At 36.8% G+C, this 18,922-nt stretch overlaps 1 protein-coding gene across 5 annotated transcripts in view; it reads right to left on the reverse strand.

Moving 5' to 3' along the window:
- SPAG9 (sperm associated antigen 9) overlaps positions 1–18,922 on the reverse strand; it is a 133,088-nt gene that overhangs the window by 11,470 nt on the left and 102,696 nt on the right. For 3 of the 5 annotated variants that reach the window (XM_045512583.2, XM_074342816.1, XM_074342814.1), the window contains 16 exons: positions 18,739–18,869; positions 15,594–15,650; positions 14,403–14,576; positions 13,971–14,100; positions 13,186–13,275; positions 12,766–12,933; positions 12,166–12,337; positions 10,677–10,895; positions 10,201–10,396; positions 8,804–8,929; positions 7,521–7,601; positions 6,765–6,832; positions 4,789–4,937; positions 3,776–3,947; positions 1,892–2,005; positions 662–700 (listed from right to left, as the gene is read on the reverse strand). In XM_045512583.2, coding sequence (XP_045368539.1) covers positions 662–700; positions 1,892–2,005; positions 3,776–3,947; positions 4,789–4,937; positions 6,765–6,832; positions 7,521–7,601; positions 8,804–8,929; positions 10,201–10,396; positions 10,677–10,895; positions 12,166–12,337; positions 12,766–12,933; positions 13,186–13,275; positions 13,971–14,100; positions 14,403–14,576; positions 15,594–15,650; positions 18,739–18,869 — 2,086 coding nt within the window. The remainder of the gene's footprint in view (positions 1–661; positions 701–1,891; positions 2,006–3,775; positions 3,948–4,788; positions 4,938–6,764; positions 6,833–7,520; positions 7,602–8,803; positions 8,930–10,200; positions 10,397–10,676; positions 10,896–12,165; positions 12,338–12,765; positions 12,934–13,185; positions 13,276–13,970; positions 14,101–14,402; positions 14,577–15,593; positions 15,651–18,738; positions 18,870–18,922) is intronic. The other 2 variants (XM_010949611.3, XM_074342815.1) reach the window with 1 other exon arrangement.

The following is an 18,922-nucleotide window of genomic DNA, read 5'->3' on the forward strand; positions in this document are numbered from 1 at the left end:
ACACACATATTAATTTAAAAAAAATTTTTTAGTTAACAAAACAGATTTCTTAGGTATGTCTGTTTTATTTTTCAATCCTCATTTTAGAAAACCAACCAGTTATAGAGCTTAAAGTAAAAAAATAGATATTTTTAAAGTAAAATTTTTATAGCTTATCTTCCAATTTTTCTCCTGTCATAAGAGTATCTCCCTTAAGAGATGGTAAAAAGCTGTGCTTAAAAGGATCCAGCAAGTACAACTGAGGAGCTCTTATTTACACCAGACTGATGGGTTTGCTGAATTATTTTAGAATGACCAGACTCACAAAACATCCCCAATTCCATGAGCCAGTAAGTGAATGAAAGAAACATGATTGGTAATAAGAGTACATAATGTAGATTAATGACAGTTTTCAGAGATGTTTTGTGTTTTTTATTGGAAGGAAAACAAAAGTCTGAAAGAAAGTTCAGCTGCAACAAAGGATGATAAATAGACTAAGCTGCTGAGCAGTAGTTTGGTGGCCATGTAACAAACATTAAAAAAACAAACACCTGCGGCAATGCAGTGACTGCAAGTGAATGACATTTAGGAACATTCAGGAGGGTATCTAGAGACGTGAGAATGGCCTCACGGGGGCCATGAGAAGCCAGGAAGAAGAGTTTGGTTCAGGATCTGCACTTACCCCTCAGCCCCAGTAAACGTCCCTGGTGAAGGATTACGGCTAAAGTGAGAAAGGAGGAAAGGGGACATGGAGAGGTGCATGACAGGGAGGAGAAGGGTTACTATGAGCCACTCCTCTCAGCATCTTCTATCTGGCAAGCCAGAAGCTCAAAGCTCCTAACTAAATTAACAAAACCCAACTGGGTCTAATACCAAGTAACACACAAAGTTCCTACCAAAGCCTCTGAAGAATAGCTGTGCTCAAAAAGGACAATTTTCTTTACTGTGATTTTGTTTTTCCTAATTATAAAGCAATTCAGTGAATAAGAACTTACTGGGGAGGACTGCCTAAATCCTGTGCAAGTAACTATGCTAAAATGGAACTGTCTTTTATAAAGAACTGAAATGAACTCTGAGGATCCTGGAATCTCTTAGGAGATAAGAAGTAGCCTACACATAGAGATATGTAAGTAACTGCAGAAAATACAGCTGGGATTAAGAATTTAGGTTCTTTAAAAGCTCCAGATATACCACCATCCAGTCCTCTTCCCTTTCCCTCTAAAAATTCTGAGGTGTTTAACTTATTTTATGAACTTATAGCACTTGTTTTCAGACCATTCCCTGCCCATGAATTTTTAACACAGAAACACTTATTTAATGAATGATCAATGTAATGGAACATAACATGAAAAACGTAATGTAGACTTTGTTCACAGGAATAATAGCAGAGCATAATATAAAAAACATACAATGTACATTTTGTTCACACTCTTTTCAAATACAGGATAGATAGCCTGTCTCCAACATAAGGAAGGGCTGGCTGACTTCCTAAGAAACTTCTCCCACAACTTTTTCCAAACCTCAATAAGCCAAATGGAATATCCTGAACTAACTGCCACAGAGATAATGAAAAATTACTGGGTAATTAGGTTGTGTTTCTAGATACTGGTATAATAAAGCTGAAAGAAAAATGGACTTCAACCATTATTTAAAAGATGAAATAGGACTGTGATCCCTGAAACGAAAAAAAGAGTTTCTCACAAATTATAAATATTGGTCCTGATACATTTGCTTGAGTTTGTAAGTTTCACAGAAAGAGTGAAGGAACAATAGTTCTTTGCCATCAGCTTGATTTTCTGAATTACCATAGATTTGCCAATAACTAAACTCTCCTTCTACCTGAATTCCACACATGATTATTCCCCGCAACTCCCCTATTTGCACTGTGACAGTTAGCTAAAAATGTACTTACTTTCTGTCAATGGGATGGAGATAATGACACCATTTCCCGTCCCCACCCACAATCGATTGCACGACACCATAAGAGCTGTGATCCTCACAAAAGAGAAGCCCAGTTTTCCAGTACCTATACAGCAGGAGAGAAAACATTTTATTGAGAAACTAGAGTAGATGATATTTATCTTCCAAGCCCTTCAGAGTATCTGCATTAATATAAAACAGGAAATGTGACCAGAGCTAGATGGGTATTTCCTGAAGGTGCACATCAATCAAGGCAAACTCTCATCTGGCTTTATCACCTATCTGACAATTCAAGGTTAACAAAAAAAAGGAAATTCTACAAGTGGCTGGCATTACATTATCATTCAGAAGGAAGATACTATGGATCAGGAAATACAGAGGATTTAGTTAGGGAGCTGCAAAACCAAACCGAACAAACCAAAACAAACAAAAAAACTCAACAAAAACAGAATTTTACTAGATTGGGAAATCAAATGCCCTTCCATTTGATAAGCTGAAGGAGTTCTGGCTTGCCTTAAATATCTTTGCATAGGTAAGAAATGACTTTGCTAGTAAAACCTATACTCTTTCCTTGTTTACATATTTGGATCTAAAGCAATTTAGAAATTTTAGGATACCATATGCATACAATTTAGGGAGAATAAATGTACTTTTTAATTTTAAGTGAACTTTTTAACTGATCTTATTTTCAGGGATTTGAGAGGCAAAACAGATTTAAGACACAGAGCACTTAGTCACTCGTAAGTTCTACTTACCAGAAATGGGAGTATGACCATAGAATCACAGTGTTAGAAGGAACCTTAAATACTATTCAGTCTAAGCTAGAGATCTTTAACCTATGGTCAAAGTATACTGCTGAAATTAGTTTGTGACTATGTATATATATCTCTGATTCTAGGGAGAGGTCACATAGCTATCATCAGGTTTTCTGAGGGCAACAGTTCTAAAAAGGTTAAAAAACCACGGATGTAGTCCAACTTCTCTTCACAGAGAAATGCTTCATGACAGCCCTAACAGTCATATAGCACTGGACTGGGACACTGCCAAGGACACTGCAAGGAACAAGCCAGAGATAGCTCCTGCCCTTCCTGGGGCGTAAGGTCTGTGGAGGAGAAAGACAGTAAACAAGAATCACATGATGCTGGTACAACCACAGTAATGATAAGCCATGAAGAAAAAGTATGAGAGGACCTAAATCAAACTGGGAGATCAGGAAAGGTCTCTTCTGGATGTGACATGTAAGCTATGACCTGAAAGCCAAGTAAAAAGGGACTAAGAAAAACAACTCAGGCAGATGATACAGCACATGTGAGGGCCTTGAAGTGGGAAGGAACTTGAGTTTTCGGTCAGTGTGGGCAGAATACAGTGAGCAAGGAGAGTGGTCCAGACCATTTAAGTCCTTCTAGTAATGTCACAAAATGTCGCCTCACCTAAAGGCACAAATATTCTAAAAGTGGCTGGCATTACATAAGTGGAAGCATGTCACGGTGACATCTGCACACTGATTACTATGCAGAAAACTGATTGGAGTGAAGACAGGGAGACCAATGAAGAGGTTCATGGTTATCCAGCTGGGCAAAGGACGGTGACCTGGCATACGGGGATAGTGGTAGAGATAAAGATGTAACTGATTAAACATATTTTAGGGGAAGACTTGACAGTTCCTGGTGATGGATCAGATGTGGGGAATAAGAGAGGTCAATCCCAGGTTCCCATCAAGAACCACACAGTAGATGGAGCATCTGCCTGACACTTTCAGGGATAAAAGCTCACTATTCCTGAGGCAACTTATTCATTGGGTCCACCCAGCATTTAAGACCATTAAAAATAAAACATTTTATTTAGTTGACAAAGATAAAATGCTTTGGAAGCTTACCTAGCATTTTGCTTACATAAGGCTCAATATCCACATCCTGCAGATGTTGATAAGTGTGTGCATGATAGAGACGAAGTGTGGAATCCAAACGAATGGAGACCCACACGCCATCACCCACCCAGGCAAGCTGCCGCACTTGGCTTTCCTTCCGGGGGTGTGCATCAAATGATTTCTAGGAAAGATTGTTCAATTACAGTGTTAACTTTATTATGTTGGGGTTTGTGTTTAAAAACCGTGCTAATTTGCATAAGAATTTGACAGATTATATATTAAAAGAGGAGTCTAAATATTGTTTACTCTTATGTACCCAACTGCTATTATCCTAGAGTGCAGAACAAAATGAAGAACTATACACACCACACACACATACATACATGTAAGAAACACAGCTGAAAAATAAACACTAAATGGTTAACTTTGGAGCTTCTAGGATTGGGAATAGGATTTAGGACAAAGGGATAAGAACTTTCACCTTAAAGTTTTCCTGATGTTTTTCTTTTTAAAAACAACTAGAATAAATTTACGTATTATAACTTTGCTTAAGAAAACAATGCTAAGAGTTTTCTGTTTTTACAACAAATTCCCACTGCAATCTTATTCCTCAATCTGTAACACATATATGGATTTGCCTGGATACATATGGAGTGGGGGAGAATTGGGGAGTCGTCCTCCTAAACAATCTATACATAACTAAACATTTCAAGAATGACGTGTTCAAATAATATGTATCTATGGATACTTAGACACACATTTAGACATTCATGTGTGAATCCTTCCTTAAAAAAACAGACAAAAAAACCCCCAAAACCCCCTAAAACAACTACTTCCCATCCTCATCGTCAAAAACAGGAAGAGAGGTAAAGTAACACAGAAAGCTGAGAAGTCGGTGTATCACTGAAGTTTCCTTAATACACAGAATCAGAAGACAATTTCTGAAGAAGCTGAAAATAATTAGTCTGAGGGTCTTCAGGTAATACAAATTCAGTAAGTACAGAAAACATGGGTTAACTTGCCTCTATTTTCATAGCCTTCGGCTGAACTACATAAATTTTGTTCCTATAGCCACACCAAACTTTGTCATGTACCACAGTCATGCATCGGATGGAATGGTGAGGTCGTCCAAGATCTAGCAAGTGATAGTTTGACAAATCCCACTGCCCATCTTTAAAATAAGAAATAGATTATTAGTTCATGCATACCACCCTTTACTCAATCTTAACTCAAGAAACATTCTATTTGGGTGTGTAAGTGAATTTATTGATGAAGCACTCTCAAATACCATGTATTCAGTCTATCTTTATTTGCAGAGATTGAGTTATCTTGTTCTATAAACTGCAAAGTTGGAAGAGACCTCAAAGATCATCTGATCCAACCTATCACTCAGTACCTGGACCTCCATGCTCTCAACAGCAGTGATGTGATAAATCAGTAATAAGCTACCAGTTTATAATATTTTAAGAATTAGAATGGATTTGAGGTTATTTGGGGGATAATCTCTCACTCACTTGCATTTTGATGTACTTTCCTGGGTAAAAGTCAGGGGCAACTCACTGCTCACAGTTTAGGAATTATACATACTAATTTTAGTGATAACAGAAATACAAAGGAGAACCAACCACTGGAAGCTGCTTTGCTTGAACAATTTGAGTGAGAGAAAACATATTGTCTCACAAAGCAGCTGTTCCATTTTCAGAAAGTTTTAATTATCTGAAAAACACTCCCCATATCTAGTCTGCCTCCTTGTATGTAATCACCCATCAGACTATAGTCTTCCCAATGGAAGCACAGAATAAATCCAATCCCACTTCATTGCTACTGCCCTATGTCTTCTCCTTTCAAAACCAAGCATCCTTGGCCTGTGTTTTGTACACACCATATTTATGGACCCTTCGCCCTAACTCCATTTTGTGCAGGTCCATTTAACATTGTCTTTCTACCAGAGTGGAGCAGGGTTATCACCAGCCTTGTTCTGACACTAATTTGTATGAGGCTCAGGACATTAACTAACTCATACTGAATTTGACATCAACCTTTCGGTAATTCTTACTCTTCAGACATATCTACTCCACCTACTCTTCTGAACTCAAATGTAGGACTTTACATTTAACCTTGTTTTATTCTGCCAATATAACATTGGGTTAAGTTTATCAAAACATTTATTATTCCATTTTTTCTAGGCTCTTCTACTCACTAGCTGAGTAACCACAAACAAGTGACTAAAACACTCTGTGCCCCAGTTTCCTCATCTATAAATGAGGATGACAATAGAATTTTCCTCCTAAATTCAGATAAAATGTGTAAAGGGGCTAAACAAGGTAAAACAGAGGCCTTTCTTTTTGTTATGGAGTCATTAACCGGCAATGTCTAGGCACCTAAGTATCATCTTCCCTGATCTATCAACCTAGTAGGTAGGGAAGGAAGTATCACTTTTGGTTGATCTATGTACCAAAGAGTAATGAAGTGAAACATGCTCAATTTCCTTAATTTAATTCATTCAAGGCAGTTTTCTGACATCACCACCCTTCTGTCTATAGATGGTAGGAATACTAATTTAAAGGGAAAAAATATAAATAATGTGACATGAAAATGATTAAACCTTACTCAATTAAAAATTCTTTTAAAAAATATTCCAAATGTAAGTGGATACAAATTATTTTTTAAATGCTGGACAGAAGAAAATAAATCTCACTAAATTTCTTCTAATTGAATAAGTATATGAATGAAAAATAAATGCCTCCATATCACATTATTTTAGACGACCATGAGGACTACTTGCTTATTATGGTAAACAGATTTTCACTGAGGTATACTATTAACGTATGGCTCCAGGCAAGCACTCACATATTTACTGACATCATACATAGTTAGTATTCAGTTTAAACCTTTATTCTTTCTCCTATTAAGTATCACTTCTTTAAAACATAAGAAGCCAATCTGCTTGAAAATGCTCTTGCAACAACTTAGTGCACATTATATGTTCATAACTCACCAACTCCTCTGTGAAAGATTGCAAGGGTACCATCAGCCAGGGCCACTAACACAATTCCTTTCACGTGTCTGCAAACAGGAAAAGGGATTTCAGAACTCTCCTTTCGGGAACAGGAAAGGCACCACATGCTACTGAACTAGTTCAGAGGTTCCTAGAAGGCCAGTCCGTGATACGTGAGGAGCTTACAAGAACCTAAGTGGACACACACTTTTCTTCACTGAGAACGTCTCGCTATGAAAATAGTAGCTGAACTAAATAAACAGCACATGACTGAGCTGTTTCACTTTCTAGCCCAAGTTCCTCCCCTCATCGCAGACTGTCAACAAAAGGTCCACAGACCAGAGACACACACCTTGAGTGGAACTAACAGAGTCAGCTCTGTGAACTTAAGAGACAAACTGACTTTTGATAGTAAACATATAGAAAAGAACTAGTAAATCAATGCCCCAGTCAACATATTCACAAAGTATAAAGCATATTCTAAAACAAATATAAATTATTGAATATTAATAGGCTTCTCCCCCAAGGTAGTCTCCGTACGGTGAGGAATCAACCTGGCAAGTTTTCTCTTCTATTTAAAGTTCTCTGGTTTACTTTCCAGTTAGAGTTTCAATCTTACTCATAAAGAGGGTTAAAAAAAAAAAAATCTGAGTACTGATTTAGTCATGAAGTACATGTTAACTTTAATAGTCTTAAAATCTAGTTTATACCAAAGTACTTATTTTTAAAAGGAAGAATTTCTAAAATAAAACTTACACAATACTGAGAATCGAATCTTTAAGTTTAATAGAATGGAGACATTTCCTCCACTGGGCTACAGATGAATGGACATACAAACTGCAAGAACAAAATCAAGACTGGTAAGGCATAGAGAACATCACGCAGTTGCTTATACCTAATAATGAACACAAAGTTCCCTCAGGAGGAAAGAAGAGCAACATAAAAATCTGAGGCAAAAAAGACGACCAGAGTAAGGGGAGACCTACGGCAGAGGAATAAGCTGCAAACAAACACACGAAGAGTGAAGAGCCAGAACCAGTGCATGGTTGGTTAGTTTCAGGTTACCCCACGCTTCAGAAGCTTACTTTTCTACTACACTATCTAGAACTTTCTGAAAGACAAGAGTGGTTTATATCAGGGATCGGCAAACTACAGCCCATCCATCTACCTGTCTCAGCACAGTCTACAAGCTAAAAACGGTCTTCACATTTTTAAATGGTTGGTAAAAATCAAAAGGAGAATATTCCATGACATATAGAGTCGTATGAAATTCAGTGTTCATAAATAAAGTCTTACTGGAACATGGCCACACCAGTTCACTTACGTATTGCCAATGCAATGGCTGCTTCTGCACCACGACAGCAAAGCTGAGGAGCTGCTACACAGATCATATGGTCACAAAGCCTAACGTGTTTCTTATCTGACCCTTCACAGAAAAAGTCTGCCAAACCTTCATTTTGTAGATGCCACTAGTGACCCTGCTTACCCTTGGAAACGCACAATTTTGTAAGACTCCCCACATTACTACAAAGTGAACAAAAGATACAATGTTCATTATCATCTCCTAAGCTTTCAGACTGTAATTTGTGCTGGTTTTCCTAATAACTCTGCTAAGAAGTCATATTTAAAATTGGGCCTTCCTGCAGTCTAGGGGTTAGTTTAATCCCTGGTATTCCTTGAACACACTCTAGCCTACATAAACCTTCTATGCATCGGTAATTCTCCGTTTCTTGTTGTTCAGGACCTCCTGTTTCCAGATCACCCAGATTTTAAAGTTTTTTCTGCCTCTTCCTCCAAGAATATTATATAAAGGGAACATTCTGTGACAAACACATGGTTTACCAATCAGAACCAATGCAAGTCCAAGTCCAGCTTATGACATAGTTGCAACATAACCTCAAAACTGTGTATATATAAAATTCTTCACTTTAATAAGCATTTTTTGCTTGTATTTGTATGTACCACATTTTATGTATCTTCTGATTTTAAAAGCAAAAGTAAAAGATAAGATTTCTAATATTAAAAGAGTTGGTACCTACCAGCCATTCTGAGCTCCAAGCCACATAGTTGGTAAAAGGCTACTCATTTTCTGGGCTTCTTCCCTCACCAGGTCTTGTTCATTTGGCAATACTGATAACTGATCTTTATATGCATCTGAGTCATTACTGGAAAAGGTGGGACAAAAGGGAAAAAAATCTTAATATGTTTAGTTACAGTTTTCAGGGATAGATCATTTCTTTATTTTAGTTTACAGTTAAAAATAAAACACTAAAATTCCAATAAAGCCAAAGTTAAATGCTTATATTAAACATTTCAACAAGAAAGGAAAAGAAGGAAAGCAGGCAGGCAGGCAAGACAGAGAGAGAAGGAAGGAAGGAAGGAAGGAAGGAAGGAAGGATAATATATATATGTAGTTCAGCAATTGTACCAGAAATAATTATCAACATACTACGAGGCCCAAGGTACAGGTAAGGGAATTAAGGCAAGGTAATGAAATATAGCCATTAATACCCAGACTATAGTTAAGGTTCTCTCTTAAAGTTATTTTGAATTCTATGAGTTTCTTCCACAGGAGAGGAGGAAGGATGGCCCCTTTGTGAATAAAGGAAGGTGAATTATAAAGAATTTTCAAAAATAAGTTAATGAGCTGAAACATGATTGTACTCTATCCCAAACATTCTTTCTTTTGGATTGCCAGAGGACACTTAGTGAAAAATATATAAGTGGGCGATCAAACTCAAAACAAACAAATCAGTAAGTCTAAAAAGATGACTTTATTCTTAAATTAACATTTAAATGTTAATAAACACTTGGTTGCTCTCTTCACTATGAGGAAGAATACTAAATTGCTAAATTCTCCAGTTTAGACAGATCCTCAGTCAGCTTTCTATAAGGCCTAGAGAAGACAAGAGAAACTATTAAAGAATTTGCTAAATGGGCCTAGATTAACCTACTTTTTGAAGGAAAAGCCTAAGACAAATTGTTTTCTAATAAAATGTTTGTAGGAAAACTGAATTCAAAAGGTCATTCAAACCCACATGGGAAATTTAAATAACCAGTTTTGCTGACAGTGTGGAGTGAGAGTAAGGGTAGGGATTAAAATGGCAAAGAGTTATTCATAAAATGGAAGACAGTGAGTGCAACAATTTTTTTAAAATCATACCAGAGAAGAAAGTGACTGGGAAGATTCTGACTAATATACTTTATAGGCAAGATTTTTTTTAAGTTGGAAGGAATAAAGAAAAAATGAGGGGAAATATGTCCAGAGAGAATGCAGTAGAAGAAATAGATGAAGACCTACTGGAAATAAGTAATAACATCGAAATCTGCCACAACAATGTCAATGAGTGGGAATATTTTGGCTGCTTGAGATCATTTTGGGTCCTTTTATGTGTGTACTTATCTGGTTTTCTAAGTTGTTAACCCATGTGTATACCTTGACTGATACACTGGTGAGAGGTCTTCTGGGATTTGAACTCCCAAAGGATCTGTAAAAACATGCTCCGTGTACACGCCAGCTTGGGCGCTGTCCACAGTATCTTCAGCTGACCCTGAATTGCCTTCTGTGGCTTCAGTTGCTTCTTCTGCTGTTGGAACATTTTCATCAGCCTCACTATTTTCTGCTTCCTTTTCTACAAAATAAATAAAACATGCAAATTATTCCAAGTCTGAGCTTTTCTCTCAATAATTTCCCCCAAACAAACCCCTCCTCTAAAAACTTCCACTCCACCAACCCCTTCTCCACACTATATAATGAAATTGAGAATTCTTGATTTCATTTAACATTCATTACAGCATCTTCTTTCAACCTCTTTCATCCTTGTTACTTTAAGATCTAAGTAAAGTCCTTAATGAGGCATCTGCGACAGGCGCAGGCTCTATACAGATGGTATCTAAGGAGGACAGGTATACCTGGTGGTTTTTCCATCACTGGAGAAGTTCCATTGGTACTAGGGGAAGTGGCAGCTGCTGTCACACCTTCTGCAGAGCAACCAACCACCGTGATGCCTCCAAACAGGCTGTCTGTCTCTGCTGAACTATTACTTGTCATGCTTCCACATAAAGACGCTTTGTCTACCTGTCCAGATTCTGAAAGCTCTTCTCCTGCAGGGTAGTCCGTTTCTCGTGCTCCTGAAAAACAAGACAAACCTTCTTTCAATAGCTAAGTAAACTCCTATAAATAGCATTTTCTCCTATAGGAGAAAACTATAGGTTTGAAATAAGAGTGTGAATGTAGGACACATAGCTATTCAAATATACTACCAAGATGGTCAATTTAAATTTTATTTAAACTAATTAAATTTCAATTCACAAATTGAGAAAGTAGCTTAAAAAATTAAGATAATACTCTTATTAATACAAGCACAAGTAAACATGAAAATGTCAGAAATGACACTTCTCTTCTTACTATGAGCTCTTCAGCAGCCACCAATTGAGGTTAAAAACAACGAAATCTAAGTATATCTGACAAGTCAGTGAAAAAAAATGTTTAATAATCAAGATTACTATTTGAAACATCAACTTTCACCACTATTAAAAATTAATACACCCAAGGTATATACAGTGCCTTAAGATATTAGTTAACACATTTAAAAACTAAGCATTTACCATATAAAGGTTAAATCTCTTCAGTTCCCTTTATTTAGAAAGCTGTTTTTACTCTTATCACATAAAAAACTTTATTACAGTAAAATATACATACATATATACTACATAATATTTGCCATTTTAAAACCATTTTTAAGTATACAATACAGTGGCATTAATTACATTCACAGAGTTGTGCAGCCATCACAGCTATCTATGTCCAAAACTCTTCCATCACCCCACACAGAAAACCTGCATCCATTAAACAATAACTCTCTGCTCCCCGAGCCCCTGCCTCTGGTAGTCTCTAACTTACTTCTGTCTTTATGAATCTGCTCTAGACAGCTCATATAAGTAGAATCATACAATATTTGTCGGGGTTAGTCTGCTTTGCATAAATGTTTGCAAGGTTAATCTGTATTATGGCATATATTAGAATCTCTTCCCTTCTTATGGATGAGTAATATTCCACTGTGTAGATATATCATAAACCTCTTTAATTTTTAAACCAATGTTTTAACATCATATAACACTTAATCCAGAACTTTAGAAGGCCTTACCTTACTAATCAATGTAAATAGCCCCTTGCCCTCTGCCTCCTATGCATCTTCTCACATTACCATTGCTTTATTTTCTTCACAGCAACTGAAAATATCTAGCTTAGTGATTTGTTTCTACTTTATTTTTGGTCTTCACCAATTAGAACATCAACTCCACAAGAGAGCTGTGCACAACTGTATCACCAGGAACCAATCAGCTCCTGCCAGGAAGGAGAAGTGGACAGTAGGAAGAGAGGAGCACAGGTCACTCTTACCTGGTACGCTTGCTATACACAGAACATGAGAGTTGCAAACAGTGAAACTGTCTAGGATGTTGCCTGGTTGAACAGCATCAATAATGATAACTTTTGTAGCTGAATGAGTGCTGGTACAGATCCAGATCAGACTAGATAATTCTTCTTGATTTTTTAACTCTTTTTGCTGTTCCTGCATAGGCAAAGTAAGGAAAATGAATGTTTAAAATGATATGTATGTATAAATATTTATATGGCTGTGCTGTTACAGCAAAGGCCAATACTATTTCAAGTTTATTTCCAGATAACCAGCTTTCAATAATAATTAGAAGACTAAAAACTAACAGTTAAAGCACATCAGTGAAAAAAAAACATTGTATATCTTGACTGTGATGGCTCTTACCTGGGTGCATACATTTGTCAAAACTCTCTGAATTATACCTATTCCGAGTGTACACTTTATTATATGTAAAATATACCTCAGTAAACTGATTTAAAAGGTGGGGGGTGGTGAGGAGTAAGCAAGGGCACAGTAAGTAATGGACCCAGAAGTCAGTTTTAGATTAAAGAGCTAAACTAACAGTCTCAGAAACCAGGTCAAACATGAGTGCACACACTTACCTTAAGTTCCTGATCTAACTTGTCTAAACTACTCTGAGATGCACTTCGCTGTTTAGTGCCTTCTATGTCCAAACCAGCGACATCCTTGTAAAATACACTTGCTCCAACAACAGAACCGCCGTCTCTAGTCTTCCCACCCGATAAATTGACTCCAACAGCACACCACAGCTTTTTTGGGTTTAAACAGAAAAATGGTATTAAGTCATTTTCTTTCTAAAACTACATAGAAGTTTTCACATTTCTTTAAAAACATCTAATGATTACAAATAGAGATCTCTAATGTCCAAAGATCTCTAGTATAAAACTACAAAATGGACAATAACCTTGCCCACAGAAATAGAATTTAAATGTTTTTGGTTTTTTAAAAAAAATTGAACCACAGTTTAAGTAATACTACCTTTAACTTCAAAATTAATTTACCTTCATTGATGTATCTTTTTCATCTAGAGGTCTGAGATAGACAGGCACAGGTAAATTTTTCATCTTATTTTCCCCTTGTCCATTGGTTACCTAACAATTGGGGAGGGGAGAGAAAGACACACTGGTAAGACTCATCAGAAGTGAACTTACAGAACCACTGAGACATAGGCAAGCGGTGCTGTTACATATTTACTCTTTCAAATCAAGTTCCATTTAATTTTGTCATTCTTATTTGAAAAATAAGCACAAAATCAAATGGCAATTAGAGAAAATAAGATGCTATGGGAGCTCAGAAAAGATACACTACTTCACGCAGCTGTTAGTGCCTGTATGTTTGTGGGACTGAGTGTGTGTGGGCACGCGTGCCTGTGTCTGAGGTAGGGAACACGGAATGCACAAGTTCCTGACGACCTAAACTGAGCATTAAGTTAACTTTGAAAGGTTCCACGATAATGGTGTCTTAAAAATTTTAAACAATAGATGCTGTTTTTTTTTTTTTAATGAACTCTTCAAATATTAAAACAGAACAGGATATCTCAAGTCCCATGCGCTCCTCCTATTGACCCCTCTCCCTCCTCACAGACTCAGGGGCATTTCTTCTGACCTGCAGGGCTCTAGAAAACAGCCTGAAAACCACTGCCCTCAACACTTCTCTAAACATGGGCCATATCCATGCAGCTTGAAACGAGCGGGTCTGGGATGTGTATTTCGAGTCTTTCACGCTCGGGCACACTCTGCTCCCCCTGCATCTCCTGCTAGATGCTCTTACCATGTTCACACGTTACCTGCTTGTACTTCTGAGGCAGACTCCAGCCAAAAGCCTGCACTCTACCATCTGCCTTCTGAACGTGCGCCTTCACCTGACGATACTGTTCTCTCTTTTGTTCTCTGCGCGAGGCTAAACTAGCTTCAGTTCTAAAAGGAAAGGAAATTTCCCTTTTTAGTTAAGTGAATATAACATCAGCTCATCTCCCCTACTCTGCTAAAACAGCAAAAATAACAAGAAAACATTACTTTGGCATCAGACACTTTACAGACACTGTATAATTTAATGTTAACGCCTCTGAGATATGTTACTTTACTTCAAGGTAGCCAAGTTACAGGAATAGTTTCTTTATAGACATATCCAAACACTCATAGCTAATCTGATAAGGGGTAAGAATATTCCGAACTATTAAGTTATTTAGGGCATAAACCCTAGTCTCAAAAATACTTACTCTTCACTTAGGAAATCAAAGGCTTTGGACTTATCCCCAGGGAGTTGAGATAAGGTGCTGCTTCTTTTCTTGACTGAAGGAGTAACATGAGAAGTGGGTGCATTGTATTTCAAATTAACAGGTGGTTCGGGCTTCTTAGCAGTGTTACTTGAGGAGCTGAAAAGTCGGCTGAAGCTAAAATGAAAATAAGAGGATGTGTGCGTGAGTGCATGTGTGTATGTATAACACGCACAGTGAAGAACAATCTATAATTTTCTACAAATTCCAGCGAGCTTTTATGAGGCAATGAGTGAGAGACAGGCAAAAAGGTTGTAGTCACACTACAACCTTAGCAGTAACAAACAGCCAAACTCAGACATTCAAGAAAGTGAAACTATTGCTTAGAATGGCAGATCTTGTTCTTTAATTAGCAATTCTCATAATGAAAGAAGAAGCTCTTAAGTATAGGGAACTTCTTGTAATGAAGAAATAAAATAAGATGGTTCCTTTAGCCAGCTCCTACTTGGTGCAATATAACAGTGGTTGTTAAACAGCAAGGTTATAGCTGCATAGTTTGGACAGAAGCTTAGTAAGCCAATTCTAAAAACTGTCATAATAAAGTACTAGAAAATCTATTACTATTTTAACACACATCTTAATACATTTTCTTAAACCTTAATTTAAATAACAATTTTTACATTTACTCAAAAAAAAAATCGTTTCTATTAAATAGCTGATTCACCAAAGAGGGGTAAGTTTTAAGCACAGTACTTCTGGCACAAACATAGTTCAACTCCAAAACACACACTTAAACACTGCTCAAACCCCACAAACAAAAACACTAATTCTTTACTTTATAAAGTTCCTTACAATCACACAACCAGTGAATCAGTAACTTACTTAATGGGGAATCTAGGAAATTAACAACTCTAAGAATAATTCCCCATTATTTTATTTAATTTAGCAGAAGATTCCACCAAATGCATAAGCAACGTGATGCAGCTTACAACAGTATGATTTTTTTTGTCCTCAAGAACAGCCTTACCGAGCTGGCACACTACATACCAAAAAGAAAAAGTTCAGTTTAGCTATATACCCTAAATTTAAGAAAGAAAGTAAGAAGACACAAAATTATTCTTGAAAATAAATTTTACTCTAATCTTCTTGTCTGAAAGTACTGTCTAATGTCATTATGTGTTTTTAGATACTTACAACTGCCAAATGCTTGACCTTTTTTTTTCCTGCATGGCTGGATTTTCTCTTGATGCTCTATAAGGAAAGGGAAATAGGCAAAGAGGGAAGGAGAGCAGGGATGGAGAGATAGGGAGGGAGAAGGGAAGGGGAGGAGGAGGGAGAGAGAGAGAGGGGAGGGAGGGAAAGAAGGAAAAAAAATGTGTTATTAGTGAGGCATTCCAGCTTTCTATCTGAAGAACAAGGGACCCAAGAAGTCCATGAAACACACAGAGGAGAGGCAACAAGTTCAGTTATTTTGATCTATCATGTGTCAGTCAGTCCATTAAGGCCAAAACAACTAATGTAAATAAATACCATCCCTCCTGCAAGGAGCCCAGTCTATTGATAGAGACAAGATTGTCATCTGTGCTGGACAGACAGCCAACAAGCCTGAATATTAATATTCAAATTTTTTATTGAAGCGATATCCCTCAACTCTCCCTTTTATCAAAATACTGCCTTATAAATCCTTGTCTCTATATAAAGGCGTCATTCATCTAATATTTCCAGATCTCAAAAACTAGTTCTGATGGGCCATTCTTCCATCACTGGAAAGCTGAAGAGGATAAAAAATAAACTGCATTGACAGGTAATTCAACAAAAAAAATTTTTGTAAAGCATTCTAAACTGATTTAGTAAGACTGTAAGAATTCTGCCATCACTATCAGAGCCCCCTTCTGACTTCTTTTATTTTTTATTTTATTTTTTAACATTTTTTATTGATTTATAATCATTTTGCAATGTTGTATCAAATTCCAGTGGAAAGCACAATTTTGCAGTTCTAGATGAACATATATATATTCATTGTCACGTTTTTTTTCTCCATGAGCTACCGTAAGATCTTGTATATATTTCCCTGTGCTATACAGTATAATCTTGTTTATCTATTCTACAATTTTGAAATCCCAGTCTATCTCTTCCCACCCTCCGCCCCCTTGGCAACCACAAGATTGTATTCTATGTCTATGAGTCTATTTCTGTTTTGTATTTTTTTTTTAAGATTTCCACATATGAGCGATCTCATATGGTATTTTTCTTTCTCTTTCTGGCTTACTTCACTTAGAATGACATTCTCCAGGGACATCCATGTTGCTGCAAATGGTGTTATGTTGTCGGTTTTTATGGCTGAGTAGTATTCCATTGTATAAATATACCACTTCTTCTTTATCCAGTCATCCGTTGATGGACATTTAGGCTGTCTCCATGTCTTGGCTATTGTAAATAGTGAGGCTATGAACATTGGGGTGCAGGTGTCATCCTGAAGTAGGGTTCCTTCTGGATATATGCCCAGGAGTGGGATTCCTGGGTCATATAGTAAGTATATTCCTAGTCCTTCGAGGAATCTCCATACTGTTTTCCACAGTGGCTGCACCAAACTGCATTCCCACCAGCAGTGTAGGAGGGTTCCCCTTTCTCCACAGCCTCTCCAGCATTTGTCATTTGTGGATTTTTGAATGATGGCCATTCTGACTGGTGTGAGGTGATATCTTTTTGTAGTTTTGATTTGCATTTCTCTGATAATTAGTGACACAGAGCATTTTTTCATGTGCCTATTGATCATTTGTATGTCCTCTTTAGAGATATTTTATTTTTTTAATACTAAATTTAAAACATCTTCTAATTCACTGGAGAATGCTAAAAGAAAGCTACCATTTTTTTCACTTGTTGACTATCATTTGGCTGCTAGAATTAAAAATAGTAATTAAAAGTGGAGCCTGCCTATATGCCTCATTTTTTAATATATTTATTATTTATTTAATACCCTTTAAAAGCTGGAAATAAGAATATACTTATTAGTACATTAGTTTCTTTGTCCAACAAATAAATATTAGAACACTGATCTTCCTTCTTAGCAGCTATAAGCAATTAGAATTTTTACATACTGTAACTTTGCTATGCAATACATTTCATTCATTAGTATTAAGTAAATGATTTAATTATAAAGAAATAAAAGCTAGGTGTTAGAAAATATGTTCATAAACTTTAAAACAGTATGTCACTGTGCTCTGTTGTTAGTAGATCTGGTGGGACAATCCAAACTCAAAAATATGGGCAAATTAGGGGGCATCTAATTCATAAATTTCTCAAGTAATTTTAATTCTAAAATTAAAGTAAGGCATGCTGTTACTGAGGATGTGACCGTTAGATGGCAGCATTACATGATATTTAAGATCCAACTGACAAAGATGTCAATGGAAGTTGCATTTTGCATGAATAGTCAGAAAGGGGGAAAAATCAGGAGTTATTTTACACGAAGACAATGAGTAAAAATGATTGATTTCCTATTTAATATACGAAATTTTTATCTCTTCCTGATATTATTGCAAAAGTAGTGTCAATTTCTACATTCCTTTGAAAAATGATTGTTGAAAGAAATTTTCACATGTTGAACTATGGGAAGTCATTCTTGTTTAAACATAATTTAACTCAAATTTTATGCTGACTAAAGCCTGTTTGTGATCTATCAAACATATTGTACATCTGCTTTAATTATTAAACAAAAGGGTGCAATGACCAGAAGTCAAGAATGTCCATGTTTAAAATAAAGGTTAAATGCCTTCTTTTCCTAAGACATCAAAGCTGGTACTCCTTCAGTGGAAAAACTTCCCTTTCCAGGTAACAAAGCCATACTGGCTTGCTGTGTACACGTGGATCTGGGTTTTTTTGAAACCTTGAAGGAATGTATCACTCATTTGTCTGATGTTCTTTGTTCTGACAAGATATAAAACTATGCTGAAAACCATGCTTCTCTGGAGCAGTTCCTCAGAGTTATCTAAAAGGCTGTCTCCTGAGGTACTGTTTTCAGTCTTGCTCAAATAAAACTCTTTTCTGTTCCTATTAAGATTGTTTTTTGATTATTTTTGTCAACAGACCAGCATTTAAGTAATCACAATAGCTTTTTAGAGGTTGTGGGACAGACAATTCTCCAAGAGCCCCCACTTGCTCAAAAGGCACCCACTTTGATCACACTCTGTTATTAACTGCCAGTATTTCTTTAGATCTCTCCTAGTACACAGGGCAAGGGCCTTGGACCCCCAAGACAGGATTCTAGTTCTGAATGAAGAATTATTCAAACCTAGGAAACAGTAAGTAGAAAAACACCAGAGGTACTTCTCATACAAACCGAATCATCTCCGTCCATCGAACAGCTTCCTGAAGCTCCATCAGCCTCTCTTTATACTGGTTTCTCTCCATTAGAACTCGGGCCATTTCTACTCTAGTAAACCGCTTCCTCTGGGCTGTGGGAATATCACTCTATAATGAGAAGAAGGCTACAGATCACTCAGGGAGCCTATGTCGGTTTTAGT

Source organism: Camelus bactrianus, chromosome 16, assembly GCF_048773025.1.
Source record: "Camelus bactrianus isolate YW-2024 breed Bactrian camel chromosome 16, ASM4877302v1, whole genome shotgun sequence".
NCBI classification, from domain to species: Eukaryota; Metazoa; Chordata; class Mammalia; order Artiodactyla; family Camelidae; genus Camelus; species Camelus bactrianus.